At 44.9% G+C, this 24444-nt stretch overlaps 1 protein-coding gene across 1 annotated transcript in view; it reads left to right on the top strand.

The window, feature by feature from the left end:
• Window positions 1–24444, top strand: part of Pgm5 (phosphoglucomutase 5) — a 145882-nt gene that overhangs the window by 27369 nt on the left and 94069 nt on the right. The window contains exons 5-6 of the mRNA XM_050158512.1: window positions 501–691; window positions 1243–1397. Of these exons, the coding sequence (XP_050014469.1) occupies window positions 501–691; window positions 1243–1397 (346 nt within the window). The remainder of the gene's footprint in view (window positions 1–500; window positions 692–1242; window positions 1398–24444) is intronic.

The raw sequence follows: 24444 nt of genomic DNA, 5'->3' as shown, positions 1-24444 counted from the left end.
CCACGCAATGGCTCTTATTGCATTGTTTTCGTTGTTGTGCAAGGGGTCCTCTGTTTTATATGAAGCTTCTGGGATTTGGATGCTTAACTGGGCAATGTTACACCAGTTGTACACAGAGAATTAACTGTACACTTTAGTTGCTTTGATGTACTCAGTTAAAGTGCTTACTACATGAAAACCAGCAGGTAAGAAATCATTATTATAGAGTTGATATCCTTAAGGCAGTGTTTTAGAAAACCACAAGGAAAAAAAATATTCACCTCATTGGATGATTGACATCCTTTATCTGCTTAGCAGAGTCCCTGACACGTGGTAGATGATCAATAAGTGATAATTGATAGGATTATTACTCCATGTTGTGTCCTAAAAAAATGGCAGTATAGTTTCTTTTATTCTTCCGGGCTATTGTTAGTTGTTTATGTCTTTTTCTAACCAGAAGAAAATACCTAGGGAAGAGCATTCCTCCAAGTGTTTTTACATTCTCGTGGATCTTTTTTTAGTTATGGGACCCTATGTGAGAAAAGTCCTGTGTGATGAACTGGGGGCCCCGGCCAACTCTGCTATAAACTGTGTCCCACTAGAAGACTTCGGAGGGCAGCACCCAGACCCAAACCTGACATACGCAACCACCCTTCTGGAAGCCATGAAAGGAGGAGAGTATGGATTTGGAGCTGCATTTGATGCTGATGGGGTAAGGGCTCCCAGTCTGTGACCTGCTCCCCATGGGATGGAAGACGTACCAGAGGCCAGAGAATCTCGAGTGCACGTGTATGGGACACGCCTCTGCTCTGCTGTTCAGGGCTAGAGAGCACCACGAAACGGCCACAACTTTTCTCAGTTTCAGATTGAAGTATGTTCTTGAGAAATTATTTCTTTAAAAAATAGTCAGGCAATCAATTTCCATTCATTGCTAGCTTTGTTGAAAGCACCGCATTGAAAGAAGCAGCTACTCACCAGTTGCTACAGTTCTCCAGCCTGTGTGGGGGAGGAGAGGGGCTAAGGCTGTGGAGGCCACAGACACCTGGAGTAGCTGTGCCCACATCTCAGCAGGTGGAACACATTCCAGCTCTATCGAGATTCTGGGCCCCTGAGGAATTTTATATGGTTTCCCATGCATCCTTTGGTCTATCAGATTGTTTTAGGTTATTTAAACAGCAGGAAAGTGGCTTGCGCTGGTGATGGGAACTGGGTATGAAGAACAGATGCTTCTCCCTGATAATTTTCACACATTCCTTCCCACAGGACCGTTATATGATTCTTGGCCAAAATGGCTTCTTTGTGAGTCCCTCGGACTCCCTTGCTGTCATCGCCGCCAACCTCTCTTGCATTCCGTATTTCCGTCAGATCGGGGTTCGAGGGTTCGGGAGGAGTATGCCAACCAGCATGGCTCTGGACAGGTAAGCAAGGATGCAGCTGTGACACCATGTGATTGACCTTTGTTGGTAGCTGGCACTCATTCTCCCTGCTCCACTGCAAGCTGGGTGACAGCCTGGGGACTTAGGGATATGGTGTGGGGTAGCAGTGTGAGAAGCAGGTGGCCTGAGCTGGATTCTTCTTTCTTGTTTGATCTCGATGTCTTACTTTTCTTATCTGTAATATGGGGATGCTAACAGTACCATCCTCACATAGACTGTGGGGAGGTATGGATGAGGTCATGCTTCTTGCCACCATAGGCGCTTGCTTGTTCCAAAAGTCACATAAGTAGAATCCTCTACTATGGGCTTCTTTGTTGTTGGCTTGTATCATTTAATCTTGTTTTGTCCATCCATATGCATTTAATTGAAACGTAGTGAATAGCTCATTCATTGTGTAGTCTTCCCCAATCTGAGGGTATATATGAGTAAAATGAAAAGAGCATGGAGCTTGAGGTCAGATTATGTTATATACAAAACTCGGCTTTCACGTTCATAAGTGAGTAGAAGCAGGGATGCTACATCACAGGTAAGAATGAAGTGATGGTGGGCAGAGCGCATCCAACAGGAGGCCCACTCTGGAGGCCCTTGTTAGTGGGACCTGGATTTAATCAAACCCAGAGCCTCGGACATGCCCGATGCGCTCTGCCAGTAGGCTACATTCTTGTTCCCGCATCTGGTGTTTTCAGTATTAAAGGAGCAGAGCACGTGCACTGTAGAAGTTAGAAGCACTGACAAATGAGAAGACAGACCTATCATACCATTCCCAGAGTTACCCGTGGCAATAGGTGGATTTCTAACTGTTCCAAGTCTTGTTCTGTGTATGTATTGTACAGATATAATTACAATGTGTAAGATAATATACACAGTATCTGTACATGACACATAGTACTGAAAAGACCAGAAAATCCATACTGCTGTGCTTTTTTCTTATCAATTTATAATCTTCAATTTTCTTTTATTAAAGTTTTTCTTAATCATTTGAAGCCAACTTGATATTTAGATTCTCCCCGAACATCCCCAAAATATTTTGAAGGTTTGTTTTCCTGCAGTAAGACCACATCCCATGAAAATTATCACATGTACTCACTCATAGGTGGTTTTTAAACATAAAGCAAAGAAAACCAGCCTACAAACCACAATCCCAGAGAACTTAGACAGCAATGAGGACTCTAAGAGAGACTTACATAGATCTAATCTACATGGGAAGTAGAAAAAGACAAGATCTCCTGAGTAAGTTGGGAGCATGGGGCCTTAGGGGAGGGTTGAGGTGGAGAGGGGAGAGGCAGGAAGGGGAGCAGAGAAAAATGTAGAGCTCAATAAAAATCAATTTAAAAAAGACACTAAAAGACTAATATGCTAAAAAAAAAAATCCCATGGCGCACATCAGGTCTGGTTATGTCCTGTGGTCTTTCTTTATCTAGTAAAACCCTTGTCCTTTGGCAGTGACTTTAGAGAGATCGGGTCAGTTGTCCTATAGAATTCCACCTTCCGGACTATTTTCTTGAGGTGTTATTTATTCAACCATTCCTAAAGTAAAAGTTGTATACTGTGAAGTTTATATGTTTGAGAGTTTAAATCACTGAGTTTGGAGAGTGTAAGCATGCGCTTAACCAACACTCACATAAAGGTGTGGGTTATTCCCATAACTCTCCCAATTTCCCCAGCTCTTCCGGTCCCTACAGCCTTGCCGTAATTTATATCACCATGAAGGCCTGCCTGTTTCAACTAGAGCCAGTGGGATCCTCTGCCGCGTCATCCTCCTTGTTTTTGATTTATCCTTATTGTTGCCTATGCCAGAGGCGCGTCTCTCCCTGTCATGCAGCGTATTATTAATAAGTGAGGCTCTCGCCATTTCTTTTCTCCAGTTTCTCATTGATAGACATCTGGGCTCTCTTTGCTGGTAGCTATTTAAAGGTTTCGTTCTTGACACATTTCAATTACTCCTGGGTAAATGTCTAAAAGAATAAATGTTGATTTTAGGGTAGCTGTACATCCAGAGAGCCGACAAACTGTTTTCTCTCGTACATGTTTCTCAGCAGTGTGGGAGTTTGTGGTTGCTTCATATTCTTGCCAATATTTGGGGGTCGGGATAGACTTTGAAAGTAAGACATGCTATTGTGTGCTAGATACCATTTTATCATAGTTTAAATTTTCACCATCCAATAATTGATGATTTTGAATTATTTCATATGCTCATCAGCTACTTGTTGCCTTCTTTCATTATATATTCACGAAAGGGTATTTGCATGTACTTAAAGTAGGGTTACTGTGGTTTTTGTTACTGATTTTTTCTCATATTTGTTGGATCAGTCTTTTGTCAAATATAGTATTGCCTGTATTTTCCCTGCCTGTAGCTTGCCTCCACCGTGTGTGTGTGTGTGTGTGTGTGTGTGTGTGTGTTCGCTCGTGTGTGCACATGGAGGCTGGGAGTCAACCACACATATCATTCCTCAGATGTTGGTCACAATTTCAGTTATGAGATAGAGTCTCTCACTGGCCTGGAAATCATCACATGGTCTAGGGATCTCTGTGTCTCTGCCTCCCCAGGGCTGGGATCACCAGTCTGCCACCATACCCAGCTATCTAATATGGGTTTTGGGAATTAAATCCAAGACAAACGCTATACTGACTGACTGAACTGTTTCCATTTTTTTCTTATTGTCCAGTCACCAGGAAAGTTAAGAGCCTTGTGCTGGGTCCCACAGCTAACTGGAAACTGGCAGGATTCGACCCCATGTCTTTTGATGCAGGTTACTGTCGCAGCTTCTCAGGGATCCAGAGTCCCAGCCAACATCCCTGGAAACATTGCCCAGCTCTCCTGTGAGGTAGCCATGGCCAGGAGTGGGAAGTTTCATTCTGACAACAGAAACCGTGTGTCCTCTTTTCTTGTGGAAACCTCCCAGTAGCTCTTGATTGCCCTTCATCCACTTTCCCAAGAAAACCTCCGCTCAGTCAGAAACCAGAGGCCTTGCCTAGAGATCCACAAAGGGCCCATTCTGATATGTGAGTGGCCGTTTCAAAGGATTATTCATGCTTGCTCGTTGGGATTCAGAATTCCGCGAGGCTCTGACGTGCTGATTTGTTTTGGGTATTTGATCTGCTGGGTCGCTCCCTCTGGATCCCCATGATGGACACTTTATACGCCTCTTTCTTCCTGGTGAACAAAATGCAGCTTCAAAAGTCTGTCTTCTTGTGGTTTCCCAAATGACTTGTTAATATGATTTTAAATGAACAGAACCGTGGGATTGTATCCTCAAATGCCAGGGTAACCGTTGAATGCTCGAGCTATATCTGAAGGCCTGCATAACTCCCGGTACTTCAGAATGGATGGGCATCTTTGAAACCGATAAATTATCCAAACTTCCATTATTCGCAGATAAAACTGGTGCTTCCCCAAAAGAGACTTTTGTTGTCCCTGATTTCTATCCTCACAGTGCCACTAAAGCAAAGGTTCCATTTACTCCTGGATAATAAAGTTTCCGTTTTTGAAAGTGGCATTCTTTGGGGACTCTGTCATCTCAATGGGTCTGATTTGTGGCACAGATGAGTTACGTTGTTGAAAACACTCTGGTACAGATGATTTGAGAAGCAATGCACATTCAGAATATATTTGTGGCCCAAGGTCCGTCTCCACCCACATGGAGGTACTAAATAATCCTTGGTGTCATCATCATTCAGTAATATTTATGAAGCTCCCATCTGTGCTTGGGACTGTGCCGAAGGCTGCATAAAGCAAGGCAAACATGCAGCCTCAAGCTCTACTCACTAGAGTGGAATTCTCCTCGAAGACATCCAAAGGACCCAGCTATGAGAATCATGTTTTGACTGCAGACAAGGCCACAAATGTCCAGATGGGCTAGTGACCCATTAGTGCCCTTCAACTTTTTCTTTACTTTGGGTGCCACCTGTGTATTTAGTACTTATTCACTAGAGAATATTTTCTAAAGCACTTTCTATGCCCTAGATGTGGTCCCCTGGTATGGCAGAACTCACTAGCTAATGGGAAAGGCCGAAAAGAACATGTAAAGAAAAAACATAGGCACCCAAATTGTAATGTAAGGTATGGGGATGTGAAGTTGGTACAATAAAAAACTTGGCGAGGAGGGGCCCTCTTGCTTAGAGAGGGTTGTTACAGAAAGACTCTCTGAGGTCACCGATAGGTTGTGGGCCATCAGACACATTCAGTGGGGCCTGGCTGCAGGCTAGGATGCGAAGTCCCATACAACGCATATGAAACCACTTACCCCCGAGTCTGTGGTTTACCGTGGTTTGCTGCCAATCCCCAGTCTAAAATACGAACTGTAGCTTATCTTGATCACGCTCAGCTGGTTCCTGGAATTCAGACAGTGTTAATCCTGCAAGTATGCAAGTTTCTATTGATGTATGGTGACCTTGACCCCTGTCACGTCCACAGCTCTGTGCTCTTTCATCTCCTGCATCAGTCATGATGTACATGGCAACGAGAAACACAGTGAAGAGTTAGGGCCTGATCCACTCAGCTGCCATACATTGCCTTTGCAACAGAATGATGGAAGCATTTTGCCTCAGCAGATAAATATGGCTTTTTCTTCTGTACTGAGACATCAGAGAGACGAATTGAGAAAGCCTTTATCATAGGTTGCCGTGAAACGCTTCTCGCCCAATAGGTTGAAGGAAAGAAAGAGACAGTGCTCTCAAATGAGATGCTCTTGCAGAGGTCCCCGAGTTCAGTTCCTAGCAACCACATTGGTCAGTTCTCAACTGCCTATAACTCGAGCTCCAGGGAATCTAATGCCTCCTTCTGGCCTTCACTCGTGTGCACATACACCCACACAAACATATTTGCATATACATTATTAAAAATTCAGCTAAAAACCAAGAGGCTTACCAAAGGATCTAATAGTCTAGGGAGGCGTAAATGAAGTCGAGGAAACCCCCCAAGGCCGGAAAAGAATAGGGAGGCCAATGTGAGTAGCAATGGGGAGCCCTTAGGACTGGAGGGTCAAAAGCAAGGATCAGTGAACCCTATGCTTGGGCTCTGGAGCTGTGAAGCCAGCTTTCAGAGGAGGGGCTGAACTCCAGGGAGGGAGGAATCTCTGCCCTCTGACTCCCAGCCTCCTGCTGGTGCCTCCTATCGACTAACCCAAAAGGTAACGGGGTTCCTGTGAGGAAGAAGAACAGGACACTAAGTGAAGTGGGGATCAAGGAATGGGAGGGGGCAACCAAAGTATCATCAAGGCAACCGACACACCAGCCATCCTGGATCTCTCAACTTGCTCTAATACTTCCAGTCTCTCTCCTTTGGGGGACCTCAGACTCAGAGAAGTTGCTCATACCCATGTTTTTATAATTGGTCCAATGAGAAAACCTTTCCTTTTTTAAAAATTAGTTTCTTGCATAAACTAGTTTTGGTGCTGGTGCTCAAACGTAGGGCCTTGCACATGTTGGGCAAAGTGCTGTTCTAGCCTGCAAGGCTTATTCCTTAACACTTAAACAAATCGAATCTTTGTGCTCTCTCTAACTGTCCTGCAGTTAGAGACTGCAGACCACAGTGGGAAGTCTGAGTGTCCCATTGTGTTTCTGACTCAGTCTCTCCTTTCCAGTCTTGCCTTTATTGCTTCTGGTTCCCAAGTGCCTTCTTCCTTCTGCTGTTGAGATAATTGATAAACTGGTCTCCTGCTCATCTTCATCCTAGTCTGGATTCTCCCAAGGACCTTGTCCTAAAGCACAAAATCAAGCCTCTCTCCTTTCTGAAAATGGAGTCGCGGCCTCTCGTGCCTTTGTGACATCTTCAGCCTTCTACACAGGTGTGCTTACAGTTGCCCTCGTCCAAGGCCTCTTTGGTGCCCTTCCAGGGGCTTCTCTGTGAGAAGTTGTGCTGCCTTTGCCTGTTGCTCAGCTTGTCCTTTTCCTTTTAAGTCTGGAGTCTTCACCGTGAGTCTTTAGTGTCGTAGTTCCTCGGCCTTATAGCAAAGTATGAGACTTAAACTTCATGGCTCTTACGTTGCTGTAGTAACTGGAACCACAAACGCCGTCTTTTCCTTCATAAATTGGCACAGTACATGTTTTTGGTATATACTTATTAAACAAATGAGTGACATTTCTTCACTTTTTGGTACTTAACATTTTGGAAAAATGGTTTGCAAAACACCACACATTGATACACCCAATTCTGAAAGATTTCTGTGCTCTGCCAATAGGGCTCCTTTGACTTTTGTACCAAGATAAATGTAGCGATGCCACTACTCGGATACAAGGGAAAAGAGCCCAAGTGATAAGAAGAAAATGAGGGATTCCTGAGGACCCTATCTTATTTGGGTGTAATAAACTGTGCTTGATTTGTGGTTTTTATGTTCATTAGTTGGTATTTAATAATGGCGGGTGAGTACTGAAGCCCATGCCATGTGTGACTTCATGTGAGAAGAGATGACACACTTTCTAGTTAATAATTCAAATCTGCCCCAAGCCAGACTTCAGCCAGGATGGTTGGCTGCATGGCTTGGTAAATGAGAGGAGCGGTGGGCTCACTATTAGGATATTTAGAGCAGTGGTCCTCAGCCTTCCTAATGCTGCGATCCTTGAACACAACTCCTCATATTGCAGTGACCCCCAACCAATTATTTTTCTTGCTACTTTATAACTGGAATTTTGCTACTGTTATGAATCATAATTTAAATATCTGGTATATGACCCCCTATGAAAGGGTTGTTTGACCTCCCCAAAGGGGTTGCAACCCACAGGTTGAGAATTGCTGGTTTAGAGAATGTCTAACACCCCCTCCTGTGTGGATTTTGTGTTTGCCCCCTGAGAAGGATGCTGAGATGGTGTGTACCTGATGTCCAGTATTTCTGCATGTAGGTATCAGGAGGAACAGTGGTTGAGTGGAGGGCATTTGTGTATGTGGCTAGGGGAAGAGGAGTAAGTGACTATTTCTGAAAGAAGGTTCCCGGCTTTGAAGACATTGGGTAAACCATCTTCCTTTAAGTATTGAGTCGCCTTAGGTTTCTGCTCCGTGAGATAGTCAGAAAACCATTGTCGCTGTTGACTGTCCATCAGGCAATCTATGTTCCAAACTCTGTAGCCCCTTCCTTTCCTCGGGAATGGAAAGATGAATGACTTTTGAAGTCCCCTCTCTCTAGTCTGCTGTGTTGTTGAGGTTTCTTTGTCATTCCTGATCCTGTCCTGGATGGGCACTGAGGTCAGTGAAGGTGTCCAAAACCCCATCTTCAGCCCTTTTACTGATTTGGTCTCCTTGGTCTTTGGCAAATCATATTGGTCACCGACAGATTTAGCCATACCGAGTGAATCCCCTTAGCATCATCATGATATTGACTGGGTTTAAGACTAAAGCAGGGTTTCAGAGATTGCCAGTAAATCAGAGGTATGCCATTATTTGTAGCTTCATATGGTTTGTGAGAGGGGGTGCTTGCTTCAATAATCTCTTTTTATTCTTCATGACTTAAAGTATTTATCTATTGTGGAAAGCAATCTAAGCACTGGAGAGATGGCTTCACGATTTAGAAAGCAATCCTATTGGCTATTGTGAAGAGTAATGAGGTAACCGGGCAGATAAGGATGCTTGGTGTCTTGATGATAGTGGCAGTTATACAAATTTCATACAACCTATACATAATTAAAATGTAAGTAATACTTTAATAAGAGCAACAAAAGAATCAAACCCTTTTCTGTAAAAGACAATACAGTATTTCTTTTGAGCCTTCCTCTATGGCCAGTATCAGGAACTATCACTTCCTGTGGGTGTCTCCCCTTATAACTATGAAGGATTTCATATGGAGACCTGAAAATGTTGGTTGGAGTCAGGAGATAGGAGAGACCTCTGATTTTTTTTCTCTTTATGCCATGCCAGAACATATATGTGTTCTGAGCAATCTGGTCTTCTTTGAAAAAGACTTTCCTTTTATTTAGAGCTAGAAGTTTTTAAGATTTGAAGATCAGAGATCAGTCATCAAATTTATTGACCTCAAAAAAGATACAGAGAAGCCCGAGAGTGCTGTGGAACTCTGATGCAGGCACTGGCGTGTAGCACTGCTTTTATATAAGAGAGAGTGAGGAAGCTATCTCAGGCCCTCTGCATTTTCCAGGACAGGAGAATGTTGTGATTCTTGCATGTGCTTCTATTTTGAAATGCTTTTTTGTAGCTTTAACTAACAACAAAAAATTAATGACTTGTAAGTGCTAACCTCCTAGGATCAGGATAAACTGGGTTTGTCACAGGGCTCAAAATGCTTGAGGGCAGAATGGGTTGTGAGGGAGGCATGCAGGGGGATTCAGAAGCTCCCCGAGTGGTTGCATTTCATGAGCTCTCGTGTAAGTGTGCCATCTGCCACACAACCCCCAGAAATATTCAGAGCAGGCTGTAGGGCGGACGTGGCATTTATAGAAAATATATGATGCCAAGAGGCTGCATAACTGGTCCAAGGTCGTATGACAAAAATGCCATCAAGGCTGTAACCATCAGATTGTCTGTGTCTTGTCTTGTTTCTTTACTATTCCTGATGCTGGGAACAACCAAAGTTCTGCCTGCCTGTAATATGAATGGATGTCACTGTGTTGGTTGGCCTGGAGACCACGGTGGCAGGAGAGAAATATTGCCCAAATGGTGGTGGGTGACCCCAGATACACATAAATAATTTTAACACAAAATGCCTTGTGTTAATTTTGATTCTGGGTTTTGTCTGTTTGTTTGTTTGTTTGTTTTATGAGCATGCCCCTCTTGTTAGTCAAGCCTGAGAGGAAGCTGTTCCTGGCTTTAACTTGAGACTTCCAGGAAAATATTGACAGGAGTTCAAGGTAAAATTTGAACGGACACCCAAACCCCAGCTACAATATCAGCATGAGCGGCTGCGCCGAGGGTGTTGATCTGATTTCAACAGCTTTGCCAGGTTGCCTTCAGTGCAAGTAGGGTAAGCAGATAAGATTTCTTCTGTCCGAGAGTTTAAATCCAAGACAAACAACACTGGTGACCCAAAACATAGTGGCATTAAGTGTGATGAGTTTCTTCAGGTAGGGAGTGTGCAAGCAGTTGCGTGTCAGATACCCGTGCCTTTAATAAAAACAACCTAGGCAGTTTCTGCTTGTCTAACTCTGCACAGGTGAGGGTGGAGGCCAGGCCTGAGCATCCTTCATCGCATCTCAGATTTGGTGTCTACCTGAGGTGTGACTGTGTCATTTGGATTTATGGATTCTTCTAGAGTCCCCTGTCTTTAAGTCCGATTGCATCCGTGGTTTCTATCCTAGCATTGAGGACAACTCTTTGGTGAGTTCAGGCCTGAATTTGAGACAGCAAGATCTCGATCCAGGACTCAGATGGTATCTGTCATGGTCTTTGTACACAACAGAAGAGAAACTTCTTTGTATGGACTTCAAGCTTTTAGTTAGGGACCCAGGACTAGGTCTATTGCCCTTTGATCCATCTTTTAATTAACATTGTATGAAGTTATGACAAATGAGAAATCCCGTGTTCTTTGTACTCTCATAGAGACATGTTGGACACCACAAGCCTAGCTCTTTGGAAAATTTGGTTGGTGGGAGGATTTTTGTTGTTGTTTTGTTTTTCTTCTAAGACACATCTGTGTCTGTCTGTATGCCGGCCAAAATCCATTAAATCCCCTGAACATTTATCTCTCCCATTAATTGTGATGATAGGGTTTTGACTGCATCTTACAGACATCCCACTAAAACATGTGCGAACTGTGTACATATTGTAAGCATTTGCCCATTTCCTAATCTGGTCAGTAGTTCAGCCAAAAGCTACAAAAGTAGAATACAAGAAACACCATAATGAACTGTTTTGCGATAAACTTGTTCACAGAGAGATTTGGGAGAATGGATTTCTTTGTTGCTCTGTAATTTCTAAGCAGCAGTCACCCTCGATTTATGGCTATAATAGTGCTTGCTTTCTGACTTTATATTAACTTTACCTATGCGAAGCCACAGTTGAGTCTCCTGATGCCTTACAGACAGACTTGGGATATGGAAGAGACAGTATTGAGCCTCTCGTACAGAAATTCTTTAAGGGCATCTTATCCAGTCAGGTGGGGCCAGAAGCACTAGGAACTTGAAGGGTAAGTCAGATAAGGTCTTAGCAATTTCTAGAGAAACCTCTCATCTACTGACATTTTGGGGGGCACAGATTGGATTGGAGCTCTGACTGAACATGACTAAGTTGAGGTCACTGCATTATTGCTACAACAAAATCCCTGAGGCATCTAATGTTAGGAAAAGAAAAGGTTTGTTTGAATCATAGTCTTGAGGGCTCAAGTCCTGCTGAAGATTCTTCCGGTGATAGTCACATCATAGCAGAGGCGCATGTGTGAAAGTGTTTAATCTTGGCATGCAGGTTGTTGGAAAGACAGAGATACATGGGGACCTATCCCCCTTTATGAGTGTACCCTGAGTAGCCCAAATACCCCCTACTAGGCCCCTCATTCCAATGGTTCTACCATCTTAGAATCCAGGCTTTTCACCACATAGGCCCTCAAGGGACACAGTTCAACAATGAAGCTACACTCAAACTCGGCCAGGAGAAATAGCTGTGCCGCCTCTGCCACCTCCCCCACCCCTTCTTCCTTCTCAGGGCTCAGGGCAGTAGAAACTGCGAGTACCATGTTCATGTCTTAGGAACAGGGGAGGATAAAGAAGGGCCCAGGATACACAGCTTTTCAGATGGCTCACAGACATGGACAGACACACATGATCCAGGGCCGAGAACTTTTGGGGCTGAGAAATGAAGTCATTATACTGAATGTTCATGTGCACACAGCTGAAGTTGGGCGTTCTTGTGACAAAAGTGGGGGAGATAGTCAGAGGGGACACAGGGCAGTCTCTGCTGTAGGTTTCAACAAGGCCTTCAACATTCTCTGTAGGAAAGTGTGGTTGGCGGAGATAAAAAAAAGAGCTGGTTTTCGCTTAGAGGTTCCCTTTAAAGGACTCCAGAGGATGACATAAACTATGGTGTTGGCTGCACTAATAAAGATAATGACAGAAAGAAGAGGGAGGAACGAGGAGGAACATCTTCCAGAGAAGAGATTCCAGGCTGTTAGGATGTAGTAACTCAGAGTCCAGAGGATAAAGGAATAAATTCCTTCTTTCAGAAATAAGTAAGTTGCTCCGCATGGGAAAAGCACACCAGGAGCAAACCAGCCTGGCAGTGCCATGGCATTGGGAGCTAAAGGCTTTCAATCCAAAGCAACAGACACTGCCATCCAGTGACCTAGCAGTGAGGGAGAGTTGCATTCTGCCTATTAAGACATCTAGAAGGCGCAGCCCCAGAAGGGCAGTTGATTCTCTGCCAATACAATGTCTTGGTGGAGCCAGCTCTGTCATGCTCAGATACGGTCTTTGCGCAGGCAAGTTATCCCTTCAATAAAGTACCTGAGACATCCAACGTTAGAAAGAGAAAATGGCTTGTCTAACTCATAGTTTTGGAGATTCAAAGGCATGGCAGAGGCCCGGCGGTGCTGGCCATTACCCTGACAGAGGACCTGGTTTTAGATCCTATGTCACACCCAACCCCAACTGATACATCTCCAGGGATCCCCTAAACCTAAGGCTCAGGAAGAATTACAGAAGAGAGGGTAGAAAGATTATAAGAATCAGAGGACCAGGATGGATTTCCGTGAGAGGTAGTGACCTCTTTATACCACAGGGAGGTTGTACTCATGAAATCTCAACAATGTGGATACCCGAATAAGATTAACATAATGACAATACCAGTTGATAGGCCAATATGGACAGGGAGAATTCTATATTGTCCCATCCCTAGATAAGAACTTTAGGTGGTCAGTGCCTGGGAGGGAGGGAGGATCAGTCTCCTTCAGGAAGAAGCTGCTCCATAGGTTGTCCAGCCCCAAGTGGTCAGCCTTGGACACATGTACATACAAGCAAAGCTAAATGGGCCCAGTAGGTTATATAGCCATGCATGTTTATATACACACATGTGCATATGTATGTACCTGTAACAATAATTAAAAAAGGGATCATGAACTTGGGAGGGGGAGTTGGGGAGGTGAGGGAGTGGCAGGAATGAGGAAGACGAAATGCTTGTGTATGAAGCAAAAAGAATAAAAGCAGAAGTCACAAAAATACATTCTGTGAAATTCTCAAAACAATTAGTAAAATTATTGTATTAAAGAAAAAAATCAGGAAAATGAAAAACATCTTCAAAGCCCCCCTGTGAGGAGCTGACCCTGCTCTTCCCCAGGTTATGACATCTTGTTAAAGTGCCAGATATTTGCTTATCATTAAAGAATATTCTAGAATTATGACCACTTCCCTCCAAATGCCATCACTTTTGGTGTCTCTTGCTAATTGTGAGTAATTCAGTTGCTCATCAATAAACATTTATTGGCTTTCTTTCTCTGCATGCCCTACTTTGCTCTGTGTTGCTCCGATAAACACCACAATCGATAGCAACTGGTGGAGGAAAGGGTTTATTTCAGCTTTCAGCTTCCAGGTCACCATCCATCGCTGAGGGAAGTCAGGGTGGGAACTCAGGACAGGACACTAGCAGCAGGAGCTGGATCAGGGGCCGTGGAGGAACACTGTTTGCTGGCTTGCTCAGCTACCATTCTTAACACAGCCCAGGCACACCTGCCAAGGGATGGCATTGCCTGCAACGGGCTGGACCTTCCCACATTGGTTACCAATCAAGAAAATGTCCTGCGGGCCAATCTGATTGAGGCCGTTCTCTTCCCAGGTGTGTCAACTGGACGAGATTAGCCTCACACTTGGTCTGGTGGTGTAGCAAACAGACTCATAGTTATGGTTTGGTGAGAGAGCCATCTATACAATATAAGGAATTCCTTCTACAAAGGCCATAAGGAGTGGATAAAAGTCCTGCTGTTGGGCCCCAGTGATCCGGCCGTGGTGTACTAGTTCTTTCTCCTTTTACACTGGGAATGCTGTTCACGGGAAACCTTGACTAAGCGCCTTAAGAATGGACCACATCTTCTTTGCTTTTTGTGTCCCTTTGAGTTGCGTGCTCTGATTGTAGCAGTGCCCCATGTGGCTGGCGAGAGGGGATGAGCTAGCTCAGGAAGACAGGATGCATTCTGGAACAAAACACCCACTGAAGTCACAAAGTACAGGAGTGCAGTGGGCAAAGCCTAGGCTTGAGCTTCACAATGATCCCAGCTTGAGCCTGAGACCCATGTTCCTGGTCGTCATGTAGATGTGCCCCTGGCTAACCTTTCACCCCTACCTAACCTTTCACCCCATCAATCCTTTCAACCCAACTAACCTTTGACCCCTACCTAACCTTTCATCCCATCAAACCTTTCAACCCAACTAACCTTTCACCCCTACCTAACTTTTCACCCCTACCTAACCTTTCACCCCATCTAATCTTTCATCCCAACTCACCTTCCACCCCTACCTAACCTTTCACCACTATCTAACTTTTTTTTCCTCATTTGTCAAATGAAAGTCGACTTTATTGGGTTGTCATGAACTCAGATGGGATTATTAATGTCGGTGCTTGCCTGCCATGCAGGAAGCCCTGGATTCATCCCCATCTCTTGGAGAGAGGAGTGGTAAAGTAATGAGGTCCATATGGAATAAGAACTCAGTGAATGCTATCTGTCTTTTTTAATCATTAGTAAAACCTCTGCCTTGTTATTTTCTCCCTCACTTAAGAATTTTGTATTATCAAACTATTTATTGAAGACAATCCTGTCTCTAAATCATAATCATAACATTATGACAACTGGAAGCTAACCTAAATGAGATAGGTTTCGTGACTCCTGAGCTGAGAGCCATGGTGTTTACATTTCTGGTCTGGTTCTCATGACTACCATGTACTAAATTTCCTACCTTCTCTACTTCCTGAAAGATGAAAGGGTCAAGGGTCAAGCATTCCAAATTCCCTCCTCTTGGGCTTGATGGCCCCACCCTTTGTCAACAGATCAGTTTCCACCAGAATTTCTAGATCTTGGGGACCATGCTCAGACCCCATCCTTCCTCCACCCAAACTGTTCAGTGTTTTTGAACGACTGTGCACAGCTGGCCATGGCAGTCCCTCCCGTGGGACTACAGGATACTTTTCTTAATAGAGTTTTCCTTTGTTGAACTAGGAACCATCTTCCATTTTATGAGGATTCCAGAGTGTGGAGCCGCTGGCTATGGGGTGGGGGATGACATGATGCGATGGACATGTTGGATAGTGAGGGTAAGGGAAAACCCAGTGGCATGAGGCTCTTGCCGAGACAAAGGAGGCTGCCCATGCTCTTGGGAAGAGAGTCACAGTCCGACAGGAAACATCTGCTTCAATCTGCTCCAACATCAACAGAATAGATGTGGTAGGAACCTGTTGTTACTGCGTGGGTTCCATTTCTCCAGCCAGGTCTTGGCCGGGATCAGCACTGTTAGGACAGGCAGCACCATGTGGTCTCCTTTGTCAAACTGTGGATGTAACAAGCGGTGGTATTTGGGAATATCCTGTGGCTATTTTTCTATTTAAAGGAACTGTTTTCTTCTAGACCTGCTCGGCTATCTTTGTTTCCATCTTTTTCCTTTTATGTTTTCTCTTTTTCCCCTCTCGGCATATTTCCATCCTGGGCTTCAAATAAGTCTATGCTTCTCATGCTGAGTTCTACCGCCATGCAAGTAACAAAGGCTCCCTGGGGTGCTGTGGGTTTGCGTGCAAGAGTATCAAAACACCTGGAATCACTGTGTGAACTCACAGGCACACTCATACAGCCAATAACCGTGGAGGTTGTCAACTGCACCTAGGACAGATGCCTTACCTCCTTTTGCCCTGGGAGTCACTGTGCTGGGAAGAGGACTTGCAGGGTAAAGGTGCCTGCCAACAAGGCCTGGAGACCTGAGTTTGATCCACACAGTGGAATGAGAAAACCGACTCCTGCGAGTTGTCCTTGATTTTCACATGTATATTGCGTAATGTGTACCCCACCCATATACTCATGTACATAAAGAAATCAAATATAATTAGACGTGAATATGCGAGTGAGGTGGCGAAGTAGGTGAAGGTGTTTGGCATGCAACCTAGTTACATGGATTGGATCCTAAAACTCATGTAAAGGTAGAAAGGAAAACTAAATTCCCTCAAAGGTTTTTTCTGACCACCCCTTTACAAAACAGAGAGAGAGAGAGAAAGAGAGAAAGAGAGAGAGAGGTGTACCCATACATGCATATCATTTACACATAGACAAATATACAATAATAATTGGGGAAAAACCAATCAGGTATCTAAAATTAACAGTATCTAGAATTAAATAATGATGTTACTTTTGGGAAAAGTACTTTATTTCTCACTATTTGAAAGAGTAGTGTTGGCGCCTGATGCTTAACTTTTGCCCCTGTAAAGAATTCTAAACATTATGTATGTATGTGTGTGTGTGCATATGTGTATATATATGTATGTGTATGTGGAGGCCAGACGTTGGTGTCAGGTATCTTCCTCAATCACTTTCCACTTCGTTGTTATTGATGACATTTTCATTGAACTTGTTCTCGCTGATTTCCTAGACTGACTGGCCCTTAAGCCCCAGAGGTCCTCCTTGTCTCTGCCTTCCCAGAGTTAGTACTGTAGGCAGTGCTGGTGTACTCAGCTTTTTATGTGGTTACTAAGGATCTGAACTCAGGTCCTCATGCATGTGTGGCAGACACTCTACTGCCCGAGCCAATCCCATGAGACCTCTAAACAATTTAGATCAGCATCCCTGTGATACTACTCTGACACGGTTGTGGTATAATCTTTTTGTACACCGTTAAAAATGTGTCTTTGCCATGGCGCCTTCTTATTGATGGGTTTAATAAAGAGCTGAATGGCCAGTAGTTAGGCAGGAAGAGGTTAGGCAGGACTTCCGGGCAGAAAGCAAAGAAGAGATGACACCAGGCGTGGGGGACACAGAGAGGAAGCAGGGCATGTAGGAGGAGAGGTAAAAGCGATGAGCCATGCTGCAGCATATAGATGAATAGAAACGTGTTGCGAGGAACCGCTTGTTCCGCCCAGAACCGAAATAATCACACAGAAATTCTATTAATTAAATCACTGCTTGGCCCATTAGCTCTAGCTTCTTATCGGCTAATTCTTATATCTTAATTTAACCCATTTCTATTAATCTATATATCACCATGAGGTTGTGGCCTACCAGCAAAGTTTCAGCACATCTATTTCCAATGGTAGATCCATGACGTCTCCCTGACTCTGCCCTTCTTTCTCCCAGCATTCAGTCTAGTACTCCCCACCTACCTAAGTTCTGCCCTAGCAACAGGCCAAGGCAGTTTCTTTATTCATTAATAATAATCACAATATGCAGAGGTGACTCCCACATCAGAAATGGGTTAGTTTAAATTATAAGAGCTAGTTAGAATAAGCCTAAACTAAGGCCTAGCTTTCATAATCAATAATAAGTCTCTGTGCCATATTTGTGAGGTGGCAACCCCCCCCCCAAAATCTGTCTACATGACGTGGTTGATAAGGGTGGGAAATGTAGGCTCACAGTCCTGACCTCACTTTCCCACTTCTGTTATTTATTTCTGAAATATTATTGCCCATCGTGTCCTAGACATCATAAACAACTAATAGATGTGGGAGCAGCTATCCCAGACAAAAAGCCCCAGTCGTAGTAAGCTTACAAGGTCCCTTTTCAGATGTTCACTGATCATTAAAAATCAAGTGTCTAGTTGCTCCTCACATGTTGAAATAGGAGCGGCGGCGGGGCTGCGTCCCCAACACCCCGGCCGCTTGGCTAGCTCATGCCCGAAATAACAACACACAAACTGTATTCATTTAAAGAACTGCTTGGCCCATGAACTCTAGCTAATTCTTGCACCTGGACTAGCCCATTTCTAATGATGTGTGTAAGCACCCCAAGGTGCGCTTACCGGGAAGATTCTAGCCTCCGTCCATCGTGGATCTGAGCTTCATGCGTGCAGAGCTATTGCATCTACCCGGGAGAGCTGAGCATGGCGTCTCTGCTCCAGCAGAGCTGTCGGGTCTCTCTGGGAGCAGAGCAGAGTCTGACCTCACTTCCTCTTCCGCCCAGAATTCTATTCTGTTTACTCCTCCCATCTATGTTCTAAGCTGAGGCCAAGCAGTTGGTTTATTATAACTTAACCAGTGAAATCAACAGATTGATATATGACACTCCCACATCACTCACATGCAGATGGAAAACCTGGCTAGATCAAACCATGAAGATCAGGGCTGAGCCCTGTGCCCATAAGGAGGGGAATAATATGAGAGGCGGAATCTGGGAGATCCTGAAACTGAAGCCTGGGAGGAGGGCATCAAACAAGGCAAAAGTCACCAGGAGAACTAAGTTAGAGATCAGGATTTGGAACTGCAGATGCCTGATCACAGTCAGGGCATTCAAAACACAGCCCAGGGCCTGGTGGGGAGGGCATGGTCTCTGTACCACAGAAGATGGGCTCTGAGCATGGGCTGAAATTTTATGGACCAGAACAGGGATTGATTTGGCTTAGGCACATCCCTAATCACTTTGTTTCTTAATATTTCCTTCATTTTTACCTCATAGCAAAATAATAGATTTATACTTCATTTCTTCTCTGTCTGTGTGAAGACATGCTTGTGTGTATGCACACATGTGTGTTATGTGTGATGTGTATGTGAATGCAGTATATGTAGGTCAGAGGACAGTTTTCAGAAGGTTCTTGCCTTCTGTCTTGTGTAGGGTCTTTCTCATTTCTGCTGCTGTGTTTTGTACTCCGGACTCTCTGGCCAGCAGGCCTCTGAGGGAGTCTCTAGCCTCTGCCTCCTCACTGTAGGCATGTTGTGATTACAGACGCCACTGCACCTTGCCTTACACACGACTGCTGGGATCTCAACTCAGGTCATCAGGGTTGTACAGCAAGTGCTTTTTACCAACAGAGCCTTCTCCCTGGTCCTTTCCCTTCAATCCTTAAGGCAGAAGATACCTTAATATTATGTACTATGCTTTAATATTATATATTGATTTGAATAGTTTCTAGACATAGTAGCTATGTCTAGATAGACATATGCTATCTATATACATTTGTTTCTGTTGAGTTAAATTTATTCTCTTTCAGAAAATCTTTATTTCCTAGCACCCAGAAATGATTGCAAAAGAAACCAATATTGTTAATGAGATTTAGCAATCAGCTCCAATCAATACACATGGCTGGTGTGTATTGAAGGATGCTCAAGGCCTTTGAGAGTATAGTGCATTGGCTGAAGACCTGAGAGATAAGTTAGCCATGCACAGGAAGATGGAGGAGAAGAGAGGCTCCTTCCATAGTGTCCTGGACAGTTATTGGGCAAGCAACGACTGTATGCCATATAATAAACTGGAACAGTCAGAGAAAAACAGATATTGGGGGAAGTACTTTTAGTCCAAAAGAGGCCATCCAGGAAGTCATGTGTGGTTCTGATGGCACTCCTTCTATCGGCTCAGGATGCTGTAAAAACATCCCAACTCCTCTGCATCTCGTGAGGGATCTCATGATGGGCCTTTGTTTTTTCCAGCTCCTCGAGAGCCCACGTGGGAATAAATTCTTGTCACCCAGAGAGATAACCAGCCTGAGATTCTAATTTGTATAAATTTTCTTCCTTTACGTGTTTATCTGTGTTCTCATTGTTTCCCTCTCGATCAAAACAAGCTATGTGTAGTTGAATCTCTGCAGGATTCAAGTCTCTCCCCAGAGAATGCAAACAAAGGCACTAGGATGTTGCTTCTTTTTTCTCATTTGGGGTCGAGATGTTTTAAAGCCTTGCCAAGTTTCACTCTGCACACAGACCCGAGCTTGGCTTTTGAAAAGTAGGCTTGAAAAAGTTCACACCTGCAGACAAACTTCCCACAATTACAATAGGTAACTTAGAAAGGGCCCTGGCTCTGGGAAATTATCTTGGGCCCCTTTGAATGGGTAATCCCAAAGGGACGTGTCTACCTTTGATGATTATCTTTAATTTTATTATTTTATGAGATTAGCTGCTGCGAACAATTTTATGGAAAGAGATTTAAGAAAGCCAACTAGATATACATCTGCCACACGGGAAGTCTTATCTTGAAAGTGGGATTTTCCCTTCAGCTCACAATGCTGACAATTTTTTTTTCTTCTCTAATGGGGTTCAGTGGGTTGACAAAATCCAGGATGAAAGACAGATGGAAGTGAGGAGACTGGCTAGCTCAGGTCCTCGGCTCCCCTCCTGCTAAAAGCATCTCCTTCCAGGCAGGCACAGGTCTGTCACTCTGCCTGTCATTAGCACAGCTAGGAGAAGTTGGTGTGGCTTCTAAGCTGAGTCAGCAGAAATTCTCACAGAATGGGTTTTCTTATCAAAACCCCCGGAGACCCAATGTATCTGTAGAGACTGTATCTGGAGACCCCTTCTTTGACAGGGGTTAATACAACCGAAGCACTTCAGTTCCATCCAGATTCCTGCCCAGCCCAGGAGGCCTCAGGAAGGAAGCAGTCAGCCAGAAGCGGAAATTCTGTCCTGGCTCTGGGCTCCCTTCTCGTGTCTCTATTAGTGGGAAATGTTGATGTCACCCTGAATGATCTATTTCATGCAACACTGTTCTCTTGTCCCCACCCCCCCATTCTGGTCAGTATCTAGGATAGAGGATAGGCGTTTTTAGCTTCAAAATTAGCCTAAGATGCAAAAGTAGTGTTGGGAATTATTTCATTACAGGCATAAGCCAGGAAAGGCTATGGACGTGCAAATCATGCTAGGTTCTGGGTCAACACCTCTGCCTTGTAAACCTGTTCCAAACAAGTTCTCAGTCTGTCAGGGTCACAACCCCTCTGGGAGTCACTGATCCTTTCATGGGGGCTGCCTAGGACCGTCAGAAAACACAGATGTTTACATTGTGATTCTTAACAGTAGCAACATTACAGTTATGAAGCAGCAACAAAAATAATTCTATGGTTGGGGCTCACCACACATGAGGGACTGTGTTAAAGGGTCGCAGAGTTAGGAAGGTTGAGAACCAGGGCTGTGCATACCCTTTTGTTCCCGGCTGTCATCCTTCTCTATTGCAACCCAGATTTCCTGGAATCTGATGGTATAAACCAAAACTTAGGGAGAGCCTGAGGAGACTTCTTAGCTCTGCCTCAGTTTGGAGCATATTGGCCTTGCCACTGGCTTCTTGAGTGGCTTTAATTGCCCCTTCTGTGGTATCCGACCTTCTGATAGTATCTGCTCTCAGCTTGGCTTCACTTCTCAGGAGACATACAGTTGCCAAAGCCCTCCCCAGTGCCTCCAGGGAGCAGGGAACTTGACTCTCTGCCTTTGGTCTCTCTGTCTCTTACCCTGTTTCAGGCCTGACAAAGGCCAGAGCTGTTTTTGAAGGCTCATCTAAGGCCTGTCTCAGCCTTACAGTGTGCTGCTTGCCTGGTTCCATTTGAGTTTGCTGAGCTTGGGCAAAGGGTCTCGAGTTTATCTGAGCTCCAGGGGGGCACCTGCTTGCCAACCTAACCCAATCCCATGTCCCTGGGCAGGGCAGCATAGGCATTTTCCTTTACAGGAGGAACGGATCTGCTAGGAACTTACCCTCTGAACTTCCTGACATCTCCCACTCTGCTTGGCACCCCTGTGTTGCAGAATATTTGTACACCGTGTGAAGATGTGTTGCTGTGATTGGTGGTAATAAAAAGTTGAACAGCCAATAGCTAGGCAGGAGAGATAGGTGGGACTTCCAGGCAGAGAGAGGGAAGAGGAGATAATCGAGGCACGCAGAACAAATCAGGCATTTGGGACAGAGGAAAGGTAACTGAGCCACATGATAGAACATAGATTAATAAAAGCAGGTTAATTGAGTCATAAGAGCTAGTTAGACAATAGCCTACACTAAGGCTAAGTTTCCATAATTAATAATCAGTCTCTGTGCTGTTATTTAGGAGCTGGTAGCCCAAAGGAACGGTCGACCACACCTTTGGGGTCAGACTGTCTTGTGCTACTGAGCTTTAGAGAGAAGCTTTTTAGCTCAGCCCTTCCAGCCGACATCTTCGCAGTGTTGGGTGGGTGAGAGAGAAGCGCTTGGGAATAGTGCTCCATCACTGTTAGCTTGTCCTCCACTGAGGAGAAAGGATGGCTTGTGCCATGAGCCAGGCCCTGTTTCTAAAGCAGCTCTCTGCCTCTCTCGCCTTGCTCTGCCTGCTGCTTGGCAGGATGGCTCCCTGCTCTTGGCCCACAGCCCTGTGTAACTTGCAGTGGTACCTCATTGGAACCTGGTGAAGCAAGGGTGTGTGTGTGTATGTGGGGGTGGGGCGGGTCTTGCTTGCTGGCTGAGATAGCACTGTAGATGGGTCTCTCTCTTTCCCTCAGTGCTCCTCTGCCTGTTTGCCAAAACTACCCTGGTAGCCCGCTCCCAGTTTCTAGTTTTGGGTGTCAGAGCTGGAGGGAAGGAGGAGAAAGTGTTGGGAAACGAAAGTCCGAGGGTAAAATGATACCCTATGAGGAACCTGGCAGGATCAGGAAGCCTGTTTCACAGCGATAGTCACTTCACCAAGTGTCCTGCCCCCGTGCCAGTGTAAATACAGAAGTAAACGACCACCTTAGGTCTGTTTAGTTAAACACGGACAGATTCGTTTGGTTCAATCTAAGACAATTGACTGCAATTCCTTAGCTTCCTGTTTTGGGTTAATTAGGAGTTAGGTATCAGCTTTGGTGTAGACACTGAGTTGCCTGTGGTAGAACAGAAGGTTAAATGTCTTTAGATAGGATACCACGAGTCTAAAAATCACATCATGAAGGATGACTGTGTGCAATCCTCATTGCTGGGCACCTTATTGGCACAATAGCAAGGCACTGATAGCTGAGATGGCTAGCACCCAGCCCAGCTTTTCCCCCTCCCTGTCTACATCCAGGCAAGTAAGACAGGAGGGGCAGCCTGCCCAGGAAGACTGGCTTGTGGGGGAAGATTTGGTTAGAGTAAGCATCACGTCAGGAGTACTGGGACATTTTGAAGCTGTAGTGGAACAAGCCCTCCTCGATGGAAGCAGGAGCAGAGAGCTGGACTAGAAGGCCCCATGGCTTCTCTGAAGATCAGCCCCGCTAATGGGTTTCGCACAGAGGCTTTTTAGGGACCTAGTTTTTTTTTTTTTTCTTTTTATATAGCATTTAAGTTTTAGCCTAAGTGTCAGTCAACTGTATGGAACCTCACCTTGCTCCCTGTATTCTCAGTCTCAGACAGAACATCGTGCGTGGAAACAAAGGATGTAGGGCAGGTTCAAGTCTCTTGTTTATTTCAATTGTGTGGTGTTTGTGTGTGTGTGTGTGTCTATCAGGTACCAGAGTGTTAAGTTTCAAGCCCAGGACAAATGGCTGAGGTGCCTATTTACCATATCAAAGTGGACCTGGCACCAGGTTCTCCCAGCATCCCTCAGTTCCTACCTGTTCCTGAGTATGTGTAGCATACCCTGCCTTCTACCCCAAACTCTCCAGCCCAGGTCCTTTGCTCTTCTGTCTGTCCAGTTCTTCCTAAGTCCCACCTGCCTCCAGTTTCTGCTCACAGGGGCCATCCTGTCCTGACGTTGTGATAGGCTCCTGATGTTGCTAACGCCTGGTGGGCTCATTCTCTTTCGTTGAGCTTCTTTGTTCTTCCATCTCCCAGGGAACAGATTCTCTATAGTAAACTCCTTCTGTTTGAAATACCTAGAGTCGATGCTGCTTTCTTGCCGGACTCTGAATGATAAGGATGCCTTCTCCATATATGGATGTTAGAATAAAGACACAGAACATGAGCAAGGAAGTCAGGACTGTGAGGGGTGCGTCCACCCATGGAGACAGTGGGACTGATCTAATGGGAGCACACCAAGGCCAGCTGGACTGGGACTGAACGAGCATGTGATCAAACCAGACTCTCTGAATGTGGCTGACAATGAGGGCTGACTGAGAAGCCAAGGACAATGGCACTGGGTTTTGATTCTACTGCATGAACTGGCTTTGTGGGAGCCTAGTCTGTTTGGATGCTCACCTTCCTAGACCTAGATAGAGGGGGGAAGACCTTGGACTTCCCACAGGACAGGATACCCTGACTGCTCTTAGGACTGGAGAAGGAGGGGGAGGGGGAGGGGGGAGGGGGAG

Source organism: Alexandromys fortis, unplaced genomic scaffold (genome assembly GCF_014885135.2).
Source record: "Alexandromys fortis isolate MF-2015 unplaced genomic scaffold, M_Fortis_MF-2015_v1.1 scaffold_10, whole genome shotgun sequence".
NCBI lineage: Eukaryota > Metazoa > Chordata > Mammalia > Rodentia > Cricetidae > Alexandromys > Alexandromys fortis.
This window is presented reverse-complemented; position numbering and strand designations above follow the sequence as displayed.